Source organism: Aricia agestis, chromosome 11 (genome assembly GCF_905147365.1).
Source record: "Aricia agestis chromosome 11, ilAriAges1.1, whole genome shotgun sequence".
Taxonomy (NCBI): domain Eukaryota; kingdom Metazoa; phylum Arthropoda; class Insecta; order Lepidoptera; family Lycaenidae; genus Aricia; species Aricia agestis.
This window is the reverse complement of record NC_056416.1, coordinates 17,518,141-17,543,679: the sequence shown is the minus strand read 5'-3', so window position 1 is coordinate 17,543,679 and position 25,539 is coordinate 17,518,141. Positions and strand designations below refer to the sequence as shown.

General features: G+C 38.4%; 1 protein-coding gene across 1 annotated transcript; it reads left to right on the top strand.

Annotated features, from left to right (window-relative positions):
• The first annotated feature begins 850 nt into the window (after positions 1 to 850).
• LOC121732067 (protein-tyrosine sulfotransferase) lies at positions 851 to 22,479 on the top strand. The gene is made up of 4 exons (XM_042121841.1): positions 851 to 992; positions 2,205 to 2,749; positions 2,830 to 3,083; positions 22,201 to 22,479. Exons 2-4 carry the CDS (start codon positions 2,222 to 2,224, stop codon positions 22,448 to 22,450), a joined length of 1,032 nt encoding a protein of 343 aa, XP_041977775.1. The 5' UTR covers positions 851 to 992; positions 2,205 to 2,221; the 3' UTR covers positions 22,451 to 22,479.
• Positions 22,480 to 25,539: the final 3,060 nt, after the last annotated feature.

The following is a 25,539-nucleotide window of genomic DNA, read 5'->3' as shown; positions in this document are numbered from 1 at the left end:
TTATTGGGGCTTCGTTACGTTTTTTACGTTCACAAAGCTCTTTCACTCTTAACACCATCATTCTTTCACCACTCTTTATCCACTCTTTAATGTTCTCGGCATGATTTTCTCACGAAATCTTATGAATATTCGCAGTGCTGAGTCTATCTACTATCAACTTAGTACGTATAAACCAGCCATTAGACTTTGAACTTGACGAAATAGAAAAAATGTAGCAAGAAAACTATTTTCCCGCTATTTACTTCACACTACCAGAGTAGACTGATGTTAAAAATTTTAAATTTGACGTATTATGACGAAAATCGTCGCTAAGGTTGTTAAATTATTACCTACGAATTTAAAACTATGACATATTCGCTGGACGTATTCCTCTTTGGTCGTATTCTTGTTTGTGTTTTGGCACATGCGATTAAAATTGTCAGAATCCAATTTTGAAATCATAGACTTAATATATACTGTCGTATTTGAAATCATTATTTTAAATATTTAAAAATAAATTACTTATATCAGCCAGCGCGAGGCACATTCCGTTCCTAATCCTAGTGAAACCCGACGAATTTGACAGATATTGAAACCTGTCCGTTTCTTTGCAGTCGAACTACTGGTAGGTAGTTATGTCTATCGTGACACTACCCAGGCCACGGCCCAAGCGCTATATTATATTAAAAACACATTTGGCATGTTGTCAATGTCAATGTCACTGTCTGATGACTGATCAAGGTATTTTATGTCAAATCTATGTGAAAAACATAAATTTTCAACCTTTTTCAACTCTAAAAACCTAAATTAATATTATGTTTTTAATTTTTATTTTTTAAAATAAATTAGTTACTAGTGTTTTTACTTATTAATAAAAATATAACGTCTATTTAGATACTTAAAGGTACTGCTGACAACTTGAAAATAAACAAAACTATTAGGCCAAAGTGTTAATCATTTCTACAAAACGTTATACGATGTGTTGGCAAGTGCAGAAAAACATATACGCGTAGGTAAGTATTAATCTACTTATTTAAACATATTTTAATTTTATTATATTACGATAAGCACACATAGGCAAAATTGTTTGAACCCGTTAAATGTTAATATTATCATCTTCTGTATCTGTATTAATAAAACCGGTAAATCTATGATCTGCCTTTTTACTATAAGTGATATTTACCTAGCAGCACATATATTACGATACTCAGCTTACTCAAGGTCCAGAGTTAATATCTGAGAGCAGAAACCAGCAAATCCAACACTAGCCATATCATTAAAAGTTGGTGCCACTGTGTTTCAATAGAATCAGATACATGAGTTATGAAGTGATAAACATTCTTTTATATAAAGAAACAAATAACTTGTAACTTAAAAAATTGGCCAAGTGCGAGTTGGACTCGCACACAAAGGATTTCGTACCACAATCAAGCAAAAATAGGGTGAAAATTGTGTTTTTTTTTTGTATGGGTTTTATTTAATTATTTCATTAAATAAAACCCATACAAATTCGCCCCTTAATTATTTCATTTATTTAAATTTTATTATAAATAATTGAAGTGCAAATAAAACTGAGTATTTCGTAAATATTTCAAGTGCCTATGTATTGCCGTTATTGATATCAAGCAAAAAATTACAAAAAACATGTTTGTTGTTTGGGAGCCCCCCTTCAATATTAAATTTATTTTGTTTTTAGTGTTTGTTGTTATAGCAATAGATATACATAATCTGTGAAAATTTCAGAAGTCTAGCTATAGCAGTTCTTGAGTTACAGCCTGGAGACATACAGGCAGACAGATGGACAGACAGACAAACATCGAACTCTTAGTAACAGGGTCCCATTTTTACCCTTTGGGTACGGAACCCTAAAAATGTAGGGTTTTGGCAGCATTGATATATATTAGAACATAAACAATATTTTTTAATGCACATTTTGCTATGTACTTACTGAGAAATAATATATTATAGTAAATAAATATTTCTTTATTTGTGTATCTCGGGCTTACCAAAGATTGTAAGGGCCAAGGTGATGGACCTAATAATTCGAAGTTGCGGTAGATAAGTAAATGTCACACACAGATAGATGAGTCCAGCACTCCAGCCTACTTGAGTAATCACTAATCACGCGGGCTCCACTATATTAAAAATATACATTATTATGAACTTAATTAACTATAATATGAAGTTCTAGTATATCAAATCACTGACCACCAATCGTATGACAGGTGTGGGGGCGCCGTGCATGGGGCGAGGAGGGCGACTGCGCTGGCTGGCGGCGCTGGCGGTGGGCGCGCTCGTGCTGTGGGCATGGCGCAGCGGGGCGAGGGCGCCGGCGGGCGCGGGCGGCGCTCGAGACGCCGGCCTGCCCGTGGAGGGCCGGGAGCTCCCGCTGATATTCATAGGGGGCGTGCCGAGATCGGGCACCACCCTGATGCGGGCCATGCTGGACGCGCACCCCGACGTGCGCTGTGGGCAGGAGACGCGCGTGGTGCCGCGCATCCTCCAGATGCGGCAGCACTGGATGCGCTCGCAGAAGGAGAGCGTGCGGCTCGAGCAGGCGGGGGTGTCGAAGGCGGTGCTGGACAACGCCATCGCCGCCTTCTGCCTGGAGGTCATCGTGCGCCACGGGGAGCCGGCGCCGCGCTACTGCAATAAGGATCCGCTGGTGCTCAAGATGGGCACGTATGTGCTCGAGCTGTTCCCGAACGCCAAGTTCGTGTTCATGGTCCGCGACGGCCGGGCCACCGTCCACTCCATCATCACGCGAAAGGTAACCCCCCGGCGGAGCTCCGAGTCGAGCGGGCGGAAGGGAGCGCGGGTTTCTACAGCGGGAGCGTATCGTGTGTGCAGGTGACGATCACGGGGTTCGACCTGAGCAGCTACCGGCAGTGCCTGAGCAAGTGGAACCACGCGGTGGAGCTGATGTACGCGCAGTGCCGGGCGCTTGGGCCGACGCGCTGCCTGCTGGTGCGGTACGAGGCGCTGGTGCTGGCGCCGGAGCGCACCATGCGCCGCGTGCTGGACTTCCTGCAGCTGCCTTGGAGCGACGCCGTGCTGCACCACGAGCGCTACATCAACCAGCCGAACGGCGTCGCGCTCTCCAAGTAACTATCCGACTCTTCTACCCGAATAATCACGTGACGTCGCCGGCTAGGTTGAAATACAATATTCAAGTGATACGTAAACACTAAAAAAAATATTATACATAATCGATTCACAAACAAACGGGGGTGTGATAGTTGAACATACAAAAAAATATATCCACAGCCGAATGCATAATCTCTTTCATATAATATTTATTTTATTTAGCTTCATGTATTCGTCGTTAAATTTGTAACACCACGTTTAAGACAAAAATAGCAACTTTTCAGGAGGGAGAAAAAAATGGCATTACTTTGTATAGAATATAGATGTTACGCTCAAAGACCGAAAACCCTCAGTGAGCGAAAAAATAGCTCACAACGCTTTGTCACAACTCACAACGAAACAGCCACGACGCGAAATTCGCGTTGTAAAGAAAATGGCCACAACGACGCGACGCGTGGCAATCACAAAAATACCATAACGCGTTCTGAACATTTATTTTGACCATATTATCGTCGCTTGATAACAATACCAAAAGTTTTCAAGACAGACAAAATACTTCGTATTCCTATAAGAAATAATTTTAAATTAAATATTTTAAATACTTAATCGTTTTAAGTGATTTTCAAATTATAAGTAATATTATTTTGTGTTCAGTAATTTGATATTTCATATTAATATAATATTATGTTGTTTTTATATAATTTTAATTTAAGTACTCGTATGTAATTTAAACTAGCTGTCCCGGCAAATGTTTTGCCTGTTTTCTCTGTTTTCCTGCTTTTCTGTTGAAGTTTTTTCTGATTTTTTATTCTATAAACCTAATGGAGCCCGAGACCTTTCCAACGAATGCAAAACCGTGGAAATCGGTTCGTGCGTTCTGGAGTTATAGCGTCAGGAAGGAAAACACGACTTATTTTTATATATTAGATATAATACTACTACTTGATGCCCGCAAAGTCTACATTGCGCCAGACAGACAGACAGTAATAATACTATTATGTGGATAGTCTGGAACTATGGATATTTTATATATAACTAGCTGTTGCCCGCGACTTCGTCCGCGTGGACTTTAGTTTATAGTTGTTCCCGTGTTTTCCGGGACAAAAAACATTCCTTGTCCCAGATTCAAATTAGTATCACTAATCTCCATGCCAAATTTCATCAAAATAGATTAAATAGTTTAGGCGAGAATCATAAAAGTTTATTGTGCGGGAACCGTATATTTTCCGGGATAAAAAGTATCCCTTGTCCTTTCCCGAGACTGAAAGTATTGCCATACCAAATTTCATCAAAATAGATTGAATAGTTTAGGCGATAATCATAAAAGTTTATTGTGCGGGAACCGTACATTTTCCGGGACAAAATTAGTATTCCTTGTCCTTTTCCGAGACTCAAAGTATCTCCATACCAAATTCCATCAAAATAAATTGAATAGTTTACGCGCAAATCATAAAAGTATATTGTGCAGTAACAGTACATTTTTCCGGGACAAAATCTATCCTATGTTCTTTTTCAGGACTCAAAGTATCATTATAGCAAATTTCAGCAAAATGGGTCCAGCCGTTTACGCGTGATGTCGTGACCACGCGAAATATAACGTTCCGCGCAGCTTCGCCCGCGTAAATTAGATATTTCACAGACAAATTAGTCCACAAAAAATAGCCTATGATCCTTCACGTGGTCTACTTCTTATCTGTGCCAAATAACAGAATATTGCTCTAGTAGTTCGTGAGATAAGCCCTTTCAAATAATTTCCCCCGTTTTTTTCCACATTTTCCTCTATTTCTTCGCTTTTATTATTCTTGGCGTGATAAAATATAGCCTATAGTCTTCCTCGATAAATGGGCTATCTAACACTGAAAGAATTTTTTCAATCGGACCAGTAGTTCCTGAGATTAGCGCGTTCAAGTAAGCCCTTTCAAATAATTTCCCCCATTTTTTACATATTTTCCTCTATCACTACCATTCTTTTACACTACCATAAATTTTAGCGCGATAAAATATAGCCAATAGCCTATCTCGATAAATGGGCTATCTAACACTGATTTTTTTTTAAATCGGACCAGTAGTTCCTGAGATTAGCGCGTTCAAATAAGCCCTTTCAAATAATTTCCCCCCTTTTTTTCCACGCTTTCCTCTATTTCTTCGCTCCTATTAGTGTTAGCGTGATAAAATATAGCCTATAGCCTTCCTCGATAAATGGGCTATCTAACACTGAAAGAATTTTTCAAATCGGACCAGTAGTTCCTGAGATTAGCGCGTTCAAACAAACAAACAAACAAACAAACTCTTCCGCTTTATAATATTAGTATAGACTAGCGACCCGACCAGGCTTCGCACGGGTATCTATACTAATATTATAATTCTGCAGAGTTTGTTTGTTTGTTTGTTTGAACGCGCTTATCTCAGGAACTACTGGTCCGATTTGAAAAATTATTTCAGTGTTAGATAGCCCATTTATCGAGGAAGGCTATAGGCTATATTTTATCACGCTAAGACTAATAGAAACGAAGAAATAGAGGAAAATGTGGAAAAACGGGGGGAAATTATTTGAAAGGGCTTATTTGAACGCGCTAATCTCAGGAACTACTAGTCCGATTTGAATTTTTTTTCAGTGTTAGATAGCCCATTGATTGAGGAAGGCTATAGGTTATATTTTATCACTCTAAGACTAATAGGAGCGAAGATATAGTGGAAAATGTGGGAAAAACGGGGGAAATTATATAAAAGGGCTTATTTGAACGGGCTAATCTCAGGAACTACTGGTCCGATTTAAAAAAATCTTTCAGTGTTAGATAGCCCATTTGTTGAGGAAGGTTATATGGTATATTTTATCACGCTAAGACTAATAAGAGCGAAGAAATAGAGGAAAGAGTGGAAAAAACGGGGGGAAATTATTTGAAAGGGCTTATTTGAACGCGCTAATCTCAATAGACAATGCTGTACATTGAATATTTTTTTACAGTAAATAATACTTGGGACGTGATCTACTATACTAACGCGGACGAAGTCGCGGGTACAGCTAATAAAATATATTATCGTTTGTTACTCACTGAAGAAATGGTTAAAATCGAGTTAGTACTTTTTAATTATATTCATTACTACCCGTGGCCCGCATTGGTCTGTACTCTGTACCGCCCCAAAAGATACGTCTACGGTATAGCGTCCCGCAATTTTTAAATCTGTAATACAACTGTAATATCTTCTAAAATATTCATTTAAAGTGACGCCGCGTTAAAGTAAAAAACCGTGTTGGACATGTTTTAGATTGCTTGAAATCAAGCAATGGAACAGCAAAAAATGGAAAGGGCGTAGGGACAAAATAGTTTTTGTCGCGAAATTTAAAAACCATAAATACATTTCATATAAGCTATGGGCAAATTAAAATATATTGTTGAACCAATCTATGTACAAATTTTGAAAGCTTAAATCACTCACCTCTGTTGGCAAAATAGGAATCCCTTTATTTACAGAGGTCTTTTTGATTGATTATTCTGTGTTATAAAAGTTGACCAATCGTGATAAGCTATGGGTAATTCAAAAACAAAGACATGATGAATACTGAAAATGAACCTAAGCTTTAGTCATTGCTGAGAAAAATCGATATCGCTACAGCCAAATTATCAAGGCGTCGCCTTAAATTATATGCTGTAATATGATTTAAGGCGACGCCAATATGCCCTTTAGATCTATATTAAATCAATAATGTATTTAAAGTATTTAATTGAATAAGGATTATTGCCGTATTGGTTAATAATAATAATAATAATGAACTCTTTATTTGCACATAAAAAAAACAAAATGCGAAAGAGAAACAATTTTTAGGAAGAGCGCAAATTGGCGGTGTTACCGCTTTAAGCGGTCTTTTCCAGACAACCATAAAAAAGAATATTTAAAAAAGAAATAAAAGGATTATAGCAAACAAAGTCTCTTAAAACTAAGTTTTTTTTACGTAAAAGATATAACATATAAAAGGAATGTTTTTATTATTCGTAGTATTATATAATATAAAAATAAACTACATAATACTTACGATTTACACATATAAAGCATATAATAATAATTAATAATCATATAATATACATACCTAAATATAATACATATCATAATATCTTATATCCACTAAATATGTTCACATTGAAAGAGTTATGTCCAAGAAATGATTTTTTAAACGTTTTTTAAAGATATTGATAGATTCAGAATTTTAGATAGATTCGGGTAGTGAGTTCCAGAGGCGGATAGCGGAAATAGTAAAAGAAGAGTCATAGAAAGAAGTTTTATGAGAAGGAAAGGCAAGAGTGCGTTTGTTGGCTGAACGTAGAGTAGGATTATTATGGCCAAGGAAACTGAATTTAACTTTGAGATAGTCAGGGTTTGTAGGATTGAAAAGAATATTGTAGAGAAGGTGAAGAATATGAGAATGACAGCGTAATTTAATCGGGAGTCACTTAAGCTTAGACCGATGTTCTGAGACCAGCATAGCTAGCATAAGCACGTAGACAAACGAAAGAAACTAAATTTTGACAGTTTTACCGGAAAAACATTGGAGAAAAAGTTTCTTACGTATCTCGATATCATCCGCAAAAAAAAAAAAAAGAAAATCTTTAAGTCAAGCATGACGAACCGTTATTGGCATTTAGTTTCTTGATTCTTTTTTTTATTTTTATGGCACTTGGCTATAAAACCATGGCTAGTGTCGAGTAACTGGCAGCAAATTATAAAAAATAAAGAATCAAGAAACTAAATGCCAAAAAAAAATTGCCGTTGCTATAACGGTTGCTATGGAAAGAGTTTCTTGTCTTTGTCCACTGAAACTCAAGTCGATGGGCGCCATGCTTAGGAAAACGATATGTAGACATGGGAAAGAAACTGCCATTACTTTCTTCCGAAGAATCGACTGGGCAACGGCGTGCTAGCTATGATGGTCAAATTTCCGGAGGCCAAACACGAACCGGATGCATACATTTTGGAGACGTTGGAGGGAAGAGAGAAGGAGTTCATTAAGGTCACTGTAACAAACATCAGCGTAATCAAGGATCGGAAAGATTAGAGATTGGGCTAGAGTGACTTTAGTCTGAACAGGGAGAAAATTACTCAAACGTCTGAGGGAAGCAGAGACGGCAGATATCTTTTTGCGAACTTCCTGGACTTGAACATTCCACGACAGAGTGCGGCCAAATAGACCCCAAGGTTACGCACTGTTGAACTATAAGGAATGATCGACCCATTGAGTATAATATTTGGTAAGTTGTTCCAGTCAACTTTGGCTATCAATTGTCTACTACCAATAATTATACATGCAGTCTTGTTAGGGTTAAGGTCTAAGCCATAGGCCTTGCTCCATTTCAATATTTTTTCTAAATCAGCGTTAACTAAAGAAATTCCATGAGCCAGCAAGGGAAGCAAAATTTGTCTATAAATCTGTAGATCATCAGCATACATATGAAAAGAAGAAGAGATGTGACGGGAAACAGAGTTAATAAAAATGGAAAATAAGAGAGGAGAAAGCACGCTGCCTTGAGGTACACCGACAAAAATGTTACGCCAGGAGGAGAAAATGTTATCAAATTTAACACGTTGCCGGCGTCCTCGAAGGAAACTGCGAAACCAGTCAATTACAATAGGGGATAAATGAAGAGAGCAGAGAAGAAGAAGCAAAATATCATGATCTACAGAGTTAAAGGCGTTACTAAAATATAAGAGAGTGAGGATAGTTAAATGTTGCTGATCCATACCTAGACGAATGTCGTCAGCAATTTTCACCAGGGCTGTTGAAGTGCTGTGACCGAAGCGAAAGCCAGATTGGTGAGGATCTAATAAATTGTGTGAATTGAGAAAAGACTGGAGTTGGTGTTGTACCGATCGTTCTAAAATTTTAGAAAGAAAAGGGAGGATAGAGATAGGACGGTAATCGGAGAAACAATTGGGGCTAGATTTTTTGGGGAGAGGGATAATGTAAGCGTTCTTCCAAGACGAAGGAAAAGCAGCAGTAGTAAGGAAAAAATTTAGGATATGAACAAGAATTGGGGCTAAGATGTCCAGCAGTGGAATTATCAAATTTCGGCTAATGCAGTCAGTGCCAACAGCCTTAGAGGAAACAGCCATGACAGCCCTCCTGACATCTGGAACGGACAACTCTAAAAGTAAATGGAGTATGATCAGGGGTAGGTAAGTTAGAAAGAGCGTGAACGGTCTGAGCTTTTATGTTGGGATCGAAAACATGCGCGGAACTGGCAAAATGGGTATTTAGATCTTCTAAGTTTAAATCTAAGGGATCAGAGGATTTTGAGTCTTTACCGATCCCAAGTGACTTTAGGAATTTCCATATATCCTGATCAGCGTTTTCAACCGAAGATTGTATGTAGCGCATTTGCGCATCTCTACACGCGGTATTACATCGATTTCGGAGCTTATTGTATTTTGATTTATCAGAATCAGACTGCGATTTCTTTAACTTAGCTTTTGCTCGGTTTTTTTTGTTAATAAGGGGTTTAATTTCGTCACTTAGCCAGGGAGCAGGAAGGTGCTTAAGTTTTACGGGGCGCAGATGAGCATGCTTGTCGAAGAGGTCTAAAACTATACGGTTAAAAATGTCTACCTTATCATCAATAGTCTGTGCTTTAGAAATTTCTACCAGTCTACATTCTTCGCATCTTCGCGAAGAAGATTCAAGTCCATATCTTTCATCGCTCGTTGCATTATAATTTTGGGTTTGGATTTGGCAGTTCGCCACTTGTAGGAAAGGAAAATGCAATCGTGGTAGGAGAGACCATGAGCTATGTACTGGCCATGAGTATCTACAAGGTGAGGAGAAGAAACGATCATGAGGTCTAATAGAGAGGGGATGGAATGAGGATAATGATGGGTAGCATGAAGTGGAAGAAGGCTTATGTTATAGGAGTTTACGATGGAGGTAAGTTTCTTGGATCTAGAGTCGTCTTTTAAAATACAGGTGTTAAAATCACCCATCAAAATGACATGGTCGTACAGGGGGGAAAGGTCTTCGAGAATTTTATCAAAAGAATTAAAGTAGTTAATGGAAAGATTGGGACTGTAAAAAACGCCCAAGAGTAGTTTTGACGAGCCATTGGTAATTTCGAGCGTGGTTAAAATTGCTTCGAAAATTAGTCATAATTTGGAGTTAAATAATAAATAAATAAAACTTTATTTCAGACTAATTTTGTCCATATATTTGTTAGAAGTAAATGACAAAAAAAATGTTATTGTGGGATATCCATATTTTATAAGAGATAGACATATCAAATTTCTGTAGACCTTTTAACAGTGTACAATACTTTATAAAACAAAGTCGCCTTTTTTCCCTCATGTCCCCTTTAATCTTCAAAACTACGCAACGGATTTTGATGCGTAGTTTAATAGAAAGAGTGATTCAAGAGGAAGGTTTATAAGTATAATAACATTCATTAAATAGTGGAGAGATACTGTTATTGTTGAGGTTTCTAATGTGATGTAAATAATTACATTTTTTTCCGCTTACCCTAACGAACCCTACAAGATTTGTCAAAATCATGTACCAAGTATGTAACACATTGAAAAGGTCTACAGAAAACTCCGCGATGGTATATTATGTCTTTGTCTTATGGATATCCCACAATAACATTTTTGTCATTTACTTTTTACGACAAATAATGGCTAATTTTCGAAACAATTTTAATACACCATTAATCCTTATCCAATTAAATAATTAAATACATTGTTGATGTAGATCTATATGGCCCTTTACAGCATATGATTTAAATTAATATTTTCGAAGATGTTACAGATTTAAAAATTGTGGGACGTAGCTTTTGCGGCGGTACCGACCAATGCGGGCCACGGGTAGTAATAATGAATATAAATCAAAACTGCTGAATCGATTTTAATCATTTTTTCAGTGGCTATATATTTTATACCCGTGCGAAGCCGGGGCGGGTCGCTAGTTTTTTTTGATAAATCTAATAAACAGGGTTCAGCCTGCGTTTGCAATGTAAGCGGAAGAAATGTAATTATTTGCGACATGAATCACATTAGAAACCCCAAAAATAACAGTATTTATCCACTATTTATTGAATGTTTATTATCTATAATAATATATTAATACGCGAACGAAAAACTTTGTATCCCTTTTGACGAAAAATGCGGAAACGTAGACGTGAATGAAATTTTGCACAGTTATAGTCACAACCAGCGACCACATAACTCAATAGACGCCTAATGTTTTGATTTCTCTTAACAAATTATTGTGTCAATGTGCTGAAGTAAGCGACGCGAGGGGAGAGAGAAGAAATGCATTACGATTGGCCAATTCAAATTCACGGCATGTCATAAATCAGAACTAGTGATGGGAAGTACGAGAAGCGCTTGTCAAGAAATAAAAAAAAAACAGTACAATGCACATATTTATTTTTAGGGTTCCGTAGCCAAATGGCAAAAACGGAACCCTTATAGATTCGTCATGTCTGTCTGTCTGTCTGTCCGTCCGTATGTCACAGCCACTTTTCTCCGAAACTATAAGAGCTATACTATTGAAACTTGGTAAGTAGATGTAATCTGTGAACCGCTTTAAGATTTTGATACAAAAACGGAAAAAATATTAAAAATTTTAAGGGTCCCCATAGATACAACTGAAACAAAAAAAAAATTTTTTTTTCATCTAACCTATGCATTTGGGGTATCTATGGATAGGTCTTCGAAAATCATATAGAGGTTTCTAATATTATTTCTTTCTAACCTGAATAGTTTGCGAGAGAGACTCTTCCAAAGTGGTAAAATGTGTGTCCCCCCCTCTAACTTCTAAAGTAGGGACATGATAAGTCTAAAAAAAATATATGATGTACCTACATTACTACAAAAACTACTAACGAAAATTGGTTCGAACGAGATCTAGCCAGTAGTTTTTTTTTATACGTCATAAATGGTAAACCTTAATTTGACTTTCATTAAATCAACTGAAATACGAATAAAAAACGTCTTAGTTTCATAAAAATAAACCTTACTGCTGCTGCGGAATCCTTCATGGGCGAGTCCAACTCGCACTTGGCCGGTTTTTTATTTTAAAGTATAGAATGATGATTATTATTTTTAACAAAAAATTAAAACCGACTTCCAGGGTAAAAACAATAATATTTTTAATGAACAAATAAGTGTTAAATAATTCTTACTCTTTAATGTGCCTTATGCATAACTCTCCTAAACCTCAACTATTTATATGCACACAATCTTCATTATTTTGAAGACGGACTTAGGGGTCGCAATACCGATCCATTTAAGCAAAACCGGTATTTTCGGTATTGGCTCCAGACCAATACCGGTATACCGGTATTTTCGGTGTTTCCGGGATTAAGCTAAACTTAACAAATTTAGTACAATAAAATTAGTTTTCGGAGGAATAGTAAGTAGGTTCCTAACCTAAATATGCCTAAATCAATTTATCTTCTGAAATAAACAAAATTTTAACTGATTTTAAAAATTATTTTACCTTTAAAAAGCTACATCATTTGTAGTTTGTAGGGTATAAGTTATAACTCGAATTTGGTACCACGTTCACAAAAGTGGTAATATAATGATGGAATCCATGTTAAATCGGGAGAAATTTTCGAAAATATAGAAACCTAGTAGATTCTAAGTTTTTTTATGAAGTAATCCAAGCAAATACTACCAAAAAGTGAAATTTATACCGAGGTATTCCCTTTTTTACATGGGGAAATGCTTTGCGCATCCCCGGCGGATTAAGGCATCGGCCAGGGTATGTATGAGTCATGGGAGGGTCCGAGGAACTACCCACTAAAACCCCATAGTGCTCCACTCCCCGTTTAGGCATAGTTATGGGTACGATCAACCCACCCCAACTCTACCAACGGTCGTCCGCGTTTCGCAGACTCATCAAAACATGCAGGCATTTCTAGGTCGTCTCATCGGGTGGCCTAGAAAAGCCCACACGGGGGCCGCGATGTGCAGGAGCATCATGGTTTCGTTCTTAAAGACGATTAAAAGTACCAATAATAAGAGTTATAATTAGATAATTCATGGTGTGGTGACTGGTGGTAATGATAATGATGATGATTAATGTAACTTGCATAGTTGCATATGCTTTCAGTTCTTAAACCAACTTCGAAACCCCCAAACTTGTATTTATAAGGAATCCGGAGTTCTCTTAGCACCTTCGGAACCATGGTATATCTTATTGCAAAATCTTGCTTTTTGGTATCATATGCTTAGGATACTTCTTAAAAAAATTAAATCACTGTATGTTTCCATATAAATTTTGAGGAGTTCCCACGATTACTCATGGATGTATGGTGGAATGGTGGTGATGATGATGATGATTAATGAAATTTGCATAGTAGTATATGCTTTCAGTTCTTAAGACAACGCCGAAACCCCGAAACATGTATCTATAAGGAGTAAGGAGTTCTGTTCACCACCTTCGAACCATAGTATATCCTGGTGCAAAATCTTACTTTTTGGTAACATATGCTTGGAATACTTCATATGAAACCAAAAAAATCATATGTTTCCATTTGAATTTTGAAGAGCTCCCTCGATTACTCATGGATCCCATCATCAGGTCACCACTTTTCTGAACATGGTACCAAATTGGATGAATACCATATACAACAAAATAAAAATTTTGAAAATCGGTTCACAAACGAAGGAGTAATCGTTGAACATACATAAAAAGAAAGAAAAAAACATATCCACAGCCGAACGTATAACCTCCTCGTTTTTGGAAGTCGGTTAACGGCCGTTCCCAATATTTGATCTATCTCTGGTTTTGTCCTACTAGAGATAGGAGTAGCTCAGATTAGACATTAGAGACATATATTTTATGTCAATTGTGAGCTATTCCTATCTCTAGTAGGGCAAAACCAGAGATAGATCAAATATTACAAATTAGTAATGCTTATAAAAGACTTATAAGCATTACTAATTTGTATTTGATAGAAAGGGATATGACTTATGTCAAATGCTTTCGTCATGGATTCAGACCAGTGTAATTTGAGCTCCGAATAAATTGATTCTTGACAGTAAAAAAAATATTTTGTATGAAACGCACGAGATGTACACGGGTCACGGATGTGGTCGATACTAAGACAGATTTCGTTGTCATTATCTAAAGTAAGACCTATAAGACTTACATATTGTCTGAAAGTATTCGCCTTGCATTAGGCGTCTAGAGGCTATGTGGTCGCTGGTCACAACAAATAAAACATTACATACACTACAATACGCACACTCAAGAAGATGACAGATTTTTGAGTGACAAACCCATTGAAATACTGTTACTAGGAGAGAGCCTTATATCGGTGAATAAGCGTCTAAAGCGTGTAATGTTATGTCCTACTCACCAGGACATAACAAAGGAGTCGGTCTGCATATTTCATGTAATAAAAGTGTTTATAAAGGTTTTTAGTGAACATTTAATGCTTGATATTGTTGCGTTTTGTGGTTTCGCTAAATAATAAACCATAGCAATGGCCAAAGAATGCTTCAAACACGTGGATTTAACATTAAATACGTAAGTTTTGAACAACGTTTTTTGGGCTTCTGAATCGGTATTTTTGTAAGCTAAACAGATAATTTATAAGCTCGGGGTTGGGTGGTGTGATTTCGGGATTTGAACGGGATTGAAACACGAAAAATTTATATGGACATTCCCTTCCGCGGGACTCACATAATTATTTTTATCGACCTCAAATAAAATACGGGATGTTAAAATGTATTAAATAAACATTAATATTGTCAGAAAAGAAGACTGCTACTACGATTAGGTCCTGCAAAATTAAACTTTGGTCATAGATTATATAATGCAATACCCTAAAATCGATAAATCGATCTCTAAAACAAGGCTAACATAATGCTTAGTTTCACTTTATTTTCAAAGCCTCTATCAACGAATATAATGTAAACTATCAGTGGCTTACATAATTTCAGGTACGTATTTGCCCTCTTGCTATCTTTGTGCACTGTTTTCAAAGTAGATAATTTTGAGCTAGGACGTAGGAAAATTACCGATCGGAAACCGACCACTTGCATTATTAAAAGTTGATTAAATGAACTATTAACTCAAAAAAAGATATATAAAATATTGAGAACTGTTAATCAATAGGTATAGCGAGGAGAAACCGAAAGAACGAATACTTTGCGCAGATCGAAGAGCAAAAAAGAACGTGGCTTTGTCCAAGATCGTAAAAACGACAGTGGTCGGCGAGATGGCCGACGCGGGGGGCGGGCACTTGATGGCTCGTATCGCTCCAGGCATACCCGAGTGAATACGATCGTGGTGATTTTGACTCGTGCTTTGCGCCCGAGTAGATTGAAATTTCCAAAATATTAATATTATTTTGTTAAGCAATTGTTATATAATATTTGCAATCACACAATGTGGTTTTGGCCTAGTTCAATTGATTTTTTTAAAAGAGGGCATCACTGTGCACCTTAAAAAACAAGCCTAAATTGTGCAGAAGTAGTTCTAAGTAGGTAGCAAAATTAATAATCAACAAATCAGATCAACAATCGGGATTCGGGATTTATCCCGTGGGTATGTCCATATTGATCTTTACATTTTGTCACAAGTACCAAAATCACACTACCTAACCCCGAGCCCTGTTTATAAGTTTAATAATCCCTTATTCGTGCTATATAAGGCATTAGTGCTAAAAATGTCACATCAATTAATAATAATTTGACTACAAAAATTGCATAGCTTTTTATGTGTGTTTACGGATTCTCATTACTTGACCTATAGTTTATCGATACCATGAACTAAATGACTTTCTTTTTTGAATTATAATGTGCTTTGAAATTATCGACAAATAGAAATATTCAAGAAAATAAACGCACACTACTTGTATGAAAATAAGCACAAAATGGCCACGCGATAACGGGCTAAGATTACATCTATACTATAATACTTAATCTATGGACAAACCTATACATATACGAATTATACTCTTTTATTTATGGTTGAAGTCTGTTGACAACGAGTTGACAAATTGAAAATGTTTTTTTTATTGAATCTTAGATAATTACTTACTATTAGACAAAATTATTTTATTTTATTTTATTAGACAATGCTTACACGGCCAGTCTGAGATCAGCTGAGTCCCAGAGATAGGGGTTGAAAAAAATATACATTTATGACAAAGTCAATTTTTTTTACAAAATATAGGTAGTAGTCCTAATGTCCTAAATAAAAAGTTAAGAGAAAGCGGCCGGAATTAATCAACAGAAGGGGTGTGGTTTTTCATCATGATAACCCTAGACCTCACACATCTTGCAAAAATTTCGGAAGTTTAGCTGGGGCCTGGGAGGTCTTAATGCATCCGCCGTATATTCCTGACCTTACACCTTCAGATTTTCACCTGCTTCGGTCGCTGCAGAATTCATTAGGCAGTTGTCAGGTTGACATCACAAGAGGACTGCCAAAACCACTTGTCGCATTTTTTTCATTAGAAGCCCCAAAATTTTCATAGCAATGGAATTATGCCCCTACCAACAAGATGGCAAAAAATTATCGAACAAAATGGCAGCTATATAATATTAGGTCCATACATATTATGACATTGGCGTTTTGTTGTGCAGGCCACTTTGATCTCAATATAGCTTTATTTGCGAATATGAGTTGTACCGTGGCACGAGTGCTGCAGAAACAGCTCGAAGAATTAACAATGTGTATGTCGCTTGTGTCGCAAAAGAAAAAACGGTACCTACGGTATTGGTTCCAACGTTTTCGTTCTGGAAATTTCGACCTTCAGAACAAGCCCCGTGGGCCGTGGACGACCCGAGACCAAAATGAATAATGAAGAATTAAAAGCTATTGTGGAAGCGGATCCATCACAAACCACATCAGAGTTAGCAGCAAGCTTCGGTGTAAGTGATAAAACTGCTTTAATCCACTTGAAGCAAATTGGGAATATAAAAAAACTTGAAAGGAGAACCTCATGAATTGAGTGAAGCAAACCAGAAAACACGCGTTGACTGCTGCGTTACATTGCTCAACCGACACAATAATGAAGAGATTTTAAATCGGATCATTACTTGTGATGAAAAATGGATCCTTTACATTAATCGGAATCGTTCTTCGCAATGTCCCCTGGAGAACCAGCCAAATCCTGGCCTGGACGAATTTGACTCAGAAAAAGTGACTTGTGAGTGTTTAGTGGACTAGTGCTGGTGTCGTTCACTACAGCTTTCTATAATCTTTCCAAACGGTTACGGCAGATATCTATTGTCAGCAACTGCAAACCATGATGGAAGAGCTAGCCGCTGAACAACCAAGGCTGGTCAATCGCTCTAGGCCAATGTTGCTTCAGGACAACGCTAGACCAAACACTGCACAACAGACGGCCGCAAAACTAGAGGAACTGCAATGGAATGTCTGCGACATCCACCGTTCTCCCCGGACCTTGCTCCAACAGATTACCATTTTTTTCGGAATTTGGATAACTTCCTACACGGAAAAAAATTCAACTCTGATGTGGCAGTCCAAACCGCATTCAAATAATTTATTGACTCTCGTCCCTCCGTTTTTTTAGTAAAAGGATCAACGAACTACCCTTAATATGGTTAAAAAATGCATCGATAGCAATGTTTACATACTTTGATTTATTAAATATATTATACAAAAAAAAACGATTTTACATTCCTCTCATACAAAACGCCAATTTCATATGTAAGGACCTAATACTTTAGTCAATTGTAAATAAACTTTATAAAAAACCTTTTAAATTTTTATATAAAATGCGAAGAAACTTTTTCCACAACCTAATAGTTTAAGGTAGGTACCTAAGTAGTAAGTAACGATGATAACACGGACGGCTGTCCAATGGATTTCAGTCTCAGGATAAAATACTCTTAGATTAACATAATAATAAAATTATTTTAGTACGCAATCATAAAGTTTGCAAGAGTAATAAATAAATAAAAACAATATATAATAAAATAAAAACGAACAAGAACTTGTGTTACAGAATAAAGTATGTCGATTTCAATATCTGTCAGATAACCAGTTCGGTTATTAATACCTATGCCCTATTTTTGGAACTAATGCCACATTGATTGAAAATCAATTAGCGGCCTTATAGCTTAGTAGAGTGATTTAGCGGCTTTTGAGGTTCATCCAAAATTATAATTTTAATCATACAAACTAAACTATAAAGCAATTAAACTAACTTAGTCGCCTTATAGCTTCTGTTACTACAGTTAGCGGCGTTATTGCTTAGTAACAAAAACAATAAAAAGGAATCAATGCTAAGAAATAAAGGGGTTAAACTCATGTAGCTGCCTTATAGCTTATTCTATACACTTTGCAGCCATTTAGCTTAGCACTTCCACAAAAAAAGTACATTATCATAATATTAATACGCGCACGAAAAACTTTGTAACCCTTTTTACGAAAAATGGGGAAACGTAGGTGCATGAAATTTTGCACAGTTATAGTTTATATGGTGAAGAAGTGCATCGAACTAATTTTATTTTGAAATTATGCTTTTATTATACATTTTTTAACAAATAAAACATAACACACACTACAACACACACACATGAGAATTGACAGATTTTTGAGTGACAAGCCTATACATACGAATTATACTCTTATTTCTGGTTGAAGTCTGTTGACAACAAATTCACAAATTAAAAATGGGTCATAGTTTTTTTATTGAATCTAAGATACTGTTACGTGCTAGGGTTCGAGGATTTGGAGGGAAAGACCTGGTGACTCTCTTGAAGACTTTATTAACACTGTACTAAGCACTAAGTCGTCACACAAGCACACACTAGGTCACAACACTTAGCACTATCACTGTCCTAGGTCATAGCCAAGTCGTAGGTTTCACTGGTTCACTCACTATTGATCACTCCGAAGTCGCCTTGATGATCGCTCAGATCGAACTGACCTGCCGGGCCTGCCAGCGGCTTTTTATATGGCGAGACGAATTCCAGAAAGTTCCCGATTCACGTAAACAAGTAAACAATCGTGGGAACTTTCTAGGAGGCTCGAGCATGTACCACAATAAAAGTAAACAACTAAACACGTAAACACGTAAACAAAATAAACCGGTAAACACGTAAACAAAATGTTGGACTTTTCTAGAAGGTTCGAGTATATACTTGCGCATCTCATGCCATCTAGTATTGAGTAGGGGATTTATGTTGCGTGTGCTCCCTCGGTAAGTTTCGCTGGTTTGTCGCTAGATGGCACCACGTATCCGTATACCATGTACCGTAACAATACTATTAGACAATGCTTACACGGCCAGTCTGAGATCAGCTAAGTCCCAGAGACAAGAGTTGAACAAAAAATGATAAAGTCAATATTTTTTACAAAATAGGTAGTAGTCCTAATGTCATTGAAACTAAGGTCGAATTTCGACCATTGGGCGATCTCTAGTACTAAACAAAAAAGTCGTTAGAGTCACTTATTGGCCTTAAAGTTTAGTGAATTCAGGTAACTGTTTTCTTGCTTATGACATAATTTTAAAACTGTTAGTTAAAGGCTTTTAAGCTTAACGTATCTCTGGAACCATAAGCCGTAAAAATATAGTTCCAAGATACGTCGATGCGTCTCGTTTTGCTTAGTTCAGTAGACTCAAAACCTGAAAATACGCGAAAATCACTTAGCGGCCTTTTTTCTTATCGCGGTAGTCTTTTTGTGATTGCCGAAACGAATTTCGGCACAACGCGAATTTCGCGTCGTGGATATTTCACTGTGACCACAACGCGTTGTCTTTGAGCGTAACATAGACACCATAGGGCCTAAGCACATGTCGATTGTCCACGTTACGACGTCGTCATTCGTCAACGTGGAATGGTGCGGTAACGTGGCACGGTACGTTGTCGTGACGTGAAAATGTACGTTAACGTAACGTAAAAATGCACGTCACGATGTAGCAACATTGTAGTTTGTACGTCACCATGCCTTGTAAAACTGCTACATTCTTCACTACTTATCTAGATATGGGCCGCACAATACGTATTCTGCTTCTGCTATTGTTAAGAAGACGGAGAAAGACTATTAAGAAAAAAAAAAGACATAAGATTTTATAGGCCTGGAGATGGTGACAAAAATTCTTGGTCATTTGTACCAGGCTGGCGGTTCTACAGGGGTATAATTACGTAAAGGCAAAAAGGAAAATGATGGTCATAGCGCTCGCACTAGCGGCCCAAACGCGTGGACGGGCGTTAATCGAACGCGTCGGATAACGAGTGTCGAACGATTTGTTCCACAAAAACGCTTGTATTTTCCGATAGTTGAAAAAAATTTAGTAGGCGGTAGCGTTATGCCATACTTCTCGGGTGTCGCTTACAGCCCACCATACCGACGCGAATACATTAATTTTAATAAAAAAATTGAACCATTTGTACCAGGTAAATTTTTGCATACCTCATCGTCAAGTAGCCATTCACGAAAATCACCATACCACTGCAAAGGTATAATTTTTTTTTTCGCCAAACGATTTGTACCACCCTGAAACTTTTTTTAACTGTATGATCATAAACAGGAGTCTGATAATGCAATACCTGTGGGAGGTGGCGGATGTGAATAATATTTTTTCAAAAACCTAAGATTTTATTCGTGATTCGAACGATTTGTACCAGTATGGTCGTATAACCTCGTTTTGAGGGCACATCTTTAACCATCTCCTCTAGCATTAAAATACTCGGCGTTAACATATCGAGCGAAGTCCAGTTCCGATATCATCTAGAGGGTAAGGCCAAGTTAGCCTCAAAGAAGCTTGGTGTTCTTAACAGAGCGAGACAGTACTACAGTCCGGACCAACGCCTACAATTTTACAAGGCGCAGGTTCGGCCTCATATGGAATATTGTTCACATCTCTGGGCAGAGGCGCCTATATACCAGCTGCTTCCTCTGGATCGTATCCAACGAAAGCCGCTCGAATTGTTGACTGCCATAGTGTTTCAAACAGCTTGGACCCCTTGGAATTACGCCGAGATGTAGCTTCACTCTGCATCCTCTATCGGTTGTATCACGGGGAGTGCTCTGCGGAATTGTTCGGAATCATACCACCTGCAACTTTTCGCCATCGTCCCATGCGAAAAATATACCATCCTCATCACCTTGATGAGTGGCAGTCTTCCACGGTGCGTTTCTCGCGTAACTTTCTGCCGCGCACTGTGAAACTCTGGAACGAACTGTCACCAGCAGTTTTTCCGGACCTATACGACCTGCAAACCTTCAAGAAGAGAGCGTATTCCCTCGGCGACGGTAGTTGCTTTCCATCAGGTGACCCGTTTGCTCGTTTGCACCCTTATCTATATATATAAAAATCAATTGCTGTTCGTTAGTCTCGCTAAAACTCGAAAACGGCTGAACGGATTTATCTTATCTTGGTCTTGAATTATTCGTGGAGGTCTAGGGAAGGTTTAAAAGGTGAGAAAAATTCGAATAATTGCCGGGAAAATCCTCAAAACAGCATTTTTCTATTTCCCATACAAACGTTTTCTAAATAAAATGGAGAGTCAATTTGTAATTTATTACCGCTGCATAAAGTTCAAATTCGCGTGCGCGTTGGAGGACCTAATATCGCGTTCTGAAACTCAACAAAAGTGAAAGTGAATCGCGAACGCGACAAAATTGCATAGTCTCAAAATACATAGTACATAAATGAAGTGGTGATCTGATGAAGTATCCGTAAGTAATCGAGGGAACTCCTCAAAACTTATAGGGAAACATGTGGTGACTTCGGTTTCGTGAGAAGTATTCTAAACATATGCTACCAACAAGTAAGATTTTGCACCGAGATATACCTGGTATACCGTGGTTCGGGAGGTGCTGAGAGAACTCCTGATTCTTTATAGATACAAGTTTGGGAGTTTCGACGTTGTTTTAAGAACAGAAAGCATATGCTACTATGCAAATTACATTCATCATCATCATCATCACTACCATATTATACCATTTCATATTCTTTTAGATCGAGACTCGAGTTTGTCAAGCGATAGTTAAAAAAAATCTATACCTACCTAATATTATAAACCTGAAGAGTATATTTGCTTGAACGCGTCAATCTCAGGAACTACAGGTCCGATTTAAAAACTTATCTCAGTGTTAGAGGTAGAGTAAGACTATAGGATGTGGAGGGTGACCGGTCGTGTGCGGTGTGATTGCAGCGTGGAGCGTTCGTCGGACCAGGTGGTGCGAGCGGTGAACCTGGACGCGCTGCACAAGTGGGTGGGGCAGATCCCGGCGGACGTGCGCGACGACATGGCCGACGTGGCGCCCATGCTGTCCGTGCTGGGCTACGACCCCTGGGCCAACCCGCCGCGCTACTCCGCCGACGAGCCCGCGCCCGCCGCCGCCGCCGCCCCCGCCGCCCCCGCCGGCCAAGCGCGCCTGCTCGACGAATCTCCCCCGCCCTAGGGGCTATATTATAGATAGACTATACGACAGCCGCCAGCGTTTTATTTACCCCTCCGGCCTCCCGAGCGAGAATAGAGATTAGAGAGTGACTTCCTAATAATAATATTAGCGAGCGCATAGAACTAGTATTTTGATATCGTTGAGCGAGTGTGTATCGTGTTGTATTGAAAATAAAATTGGAATCTCGGAATCGGCTCCAACGATTTTCATTAAATTTAGTATATAGGAGGTTTCGGGGGCTATAAATCGATCTAGCTAGGAATCATTTTCAGAAAATATCTTTTTATTCGTGTTTTATCGATAGTCGATAAACTGAAAAATATGACTCTTCCTGACATCTATTGGCGAATAATAATACTATTTTGTTAGCAACTAATTGTTTTAACGACCAGCAGATGGTGTTATTAAGTAACACGAAGTCAATAAGTGTTTGCTATACCGAGCAAAGCTCGGTCATCCAGGTACTATAACATTTATGATAATATCGTAGGTTTATATTAGATCGAGACTCGAGTTTGTCAAGCGATAGTTAAAAAAAATCTATACCTACCTAATATTATAAACCTGAAGAGTATATTTGCTTGAACGCGTCAATCTCAGGAACTACAGGTCCGATTTAAAAACTTATCTCAGTGTTAGAGGTAGAGTAAGACTATAGGCTATATTATATTATCACGCTAAGACTAATACGACCGAAGAAACTCAGGAAAATGTGGGAAAAACGGGGGAAATATTTTTTATGGGAAAATGTACGGTTTCTGTAACATTCCTAATTTACGCGGGCGAAGCCGCGCGGGACATCTAGTTTTATATATAAAAAAAGTATGGCACCACTTTTTCCCTCTACTAGAAGTATGGCAAATATAATAATGGTCACATTGTATCCTATAATTTCAAAAAATCCAACTCCGTTTCGCCAAAAATCGTTTATCGCGCGGAAACCGTACATTTTTCTGGGATAAAAAGTGTGCTATGTCCTTTCCCGGGACTTAAAGTATCTCCATACCAAATTTCAGCAAAATCAGTTCAGCGGTTCAGGCGTAAGGTGGTAACAGACAGACAGACAGACACACTTTCGCATCTATAATATAAAAATGAGTCGCTGAATGTGTTGCTAAGCGCAAAACTCGAGAACGGCTGAACGGATTGGGCTAATTTTAGTCTTGAAATATTCGTATAAGTCCAGGGAAGGTTTTTAAGTGACACGAAGTTCACCGGGACAGCTAGTTTATAATATTAGAATGGATTTTTTTTACATTTTAGCTCAAGTCCTATAGTCATCCGCCACATGGTTACTATCTGTGATATTTTTAGGTACAACTGCATCCAAATGACGAGAATACAATGATACCATGATGTAAAAATGATTTTACGTAATTTACAGTCATATTTTTAAAACGTGTCAAATAAATAAGTATTTCAAGTATGGCAGCACTTTTTCCCTCTACTAGAAGCATGGGAAAAGTAATAACGGTTATATTTTGTCAATACTTTCCAAAAATTTAAATGCAATACTGGTACAAATCGTTTGGCGAAAAAAAAATTACACCTTTGCAGTGGTATGGCGGCCATTGGGACCTGTCGGAAAAGTGTGGTGATTTTCGTGAATGGCTACTCGACGATGATTAGCTATGCAAAAATTCATAAAAATTAGTCTCGTACAAATGGTTCAATTTATTTATTAAAATTAATGTACTCGCGTCAGTATGGCGGGTTGTACGCCACACCCGAGAAGTATGGCATTACGCTACCGCCTACTTAATTTTTTTCGACTCTCTGAAAATACAAGCATTTTTGTGGAACAAATCGTTCGACACTCGTGATTTATCCGACACGTTCGATTAACGCCCACGCGTTTGGGCCGCCAGTGCGAGCGCAAAGACCATCATTTTCCTTTTTGCCTTTACGTAGTACCCCTGTAGAACCGCCAGCCTGGTACAAATGACCAAGAATTTTGTGTCACCATCTCCAGGCCTATTACGAGTTTACTAAATAACTATTTTACGAGGCTAAAACGATGCGTTCTCCGATTTTCTAGCGAATTGCATCAAAGTATCAAAATATGTGTCGTTATGGTAGCAGCAGAAATACATAAAATAGTATTTTGTGAAAACCTCAACCGTCTCGCTATCAAGGTTCTCGAGATACAGTTCGGGGATAGACGAACGGATAGACGGCTGAGTCCTTCTGAGACTCGACTATCCGTCCGCGGTCCGTCTATCCCCGAGAATCCCGTGCTTTTCCCCCGGGGACGGAACCATCTATGGTTCGGTTCGTGCCGACTGCGAGTCGGCACGCCGAGTCGCGGGATGTGGAGGGTGACCGGTCGTGTGCGGTGTGATTGCAGCGTGGAGCGTTCGTCGGACCAGGTGGTGCGAGCGGTGAACCTGGACGCGCTGCACAAGTGGGTGGGGCAGATCCCGGCGGACGTGCGCGACGACATGGCCGTCGTGGCGCCCATGCTGTCCGTGCTAGGCTACGACCCCTGGGCCAACCCGCCGCGCTACTCCGCCGACGAGCCCGCGCCCGCCGCCGCCGCCGCCCCCGCCGCCCCCGCCGCCCCCGCCGGCCAAGCGCGCCTGCTCGACGAATCTCCCCCGCCCTAGGGGCTATATTATAGATAGACTATACGACAGCCGCCAGCGTTTTATTTACCCCTCCGGCCTCCCGAGCGAGAATAGAGATTAGAGAGTGACTTCCTAATAATAATATTAGCGAGCGCATAGAACTAGTATTTTGATATCGTTGAGCGAGTGTGTATCGTGTTGTATTGAAAATAAAATTGGAATCTCGGAATCGGCTCCAACGATTTTCATTAAATTTAGTATATAGGAGGTTTCGGGGGCTATAAATCGATCTAGCTAGGAATCATTTTCAGAAAATATCTTTTTATTCGTGTTTTATCGATAGTCGATAAACTGAAAAATATGACTCTTCCTGACATCTATTGGCGAATAATAATACTATTTTGTTAGCAACTAATTGTTTTAACGACCAGCAGATGGTGTTATTAAGTAACACGAAGTCAATAAGTGTTTGCTATACCGAGCAAAGCTCGGTCATCCAGGTACTATAACATTTATGATAAT

Bases quoted from the DNA above. Each gene is read 5' to 3' on its own strand.
- LOC121732067 (XM_042121841.1), top strand. From the start codon at position 2,222: ATGGGGCGAGGAGGGCGACTGCGCTGGCTGGCGGCGCTGGCGGTGGGC. The intron at 2,750-2,829 runs GTAACCCCCCGG...TCGTGTGTGCAG, and splicing joins ACTCCATCATCACGCGAAAG to GTGACGATCACGGGGTTCGA. The intron at 3,084-22,200 runs GTAACTATCCGA...GTGTGATTGCAG, and splicing joins AACGGCGTCGCGCTCTCCAA to CGTGGAGCGTTCGTCGGACC.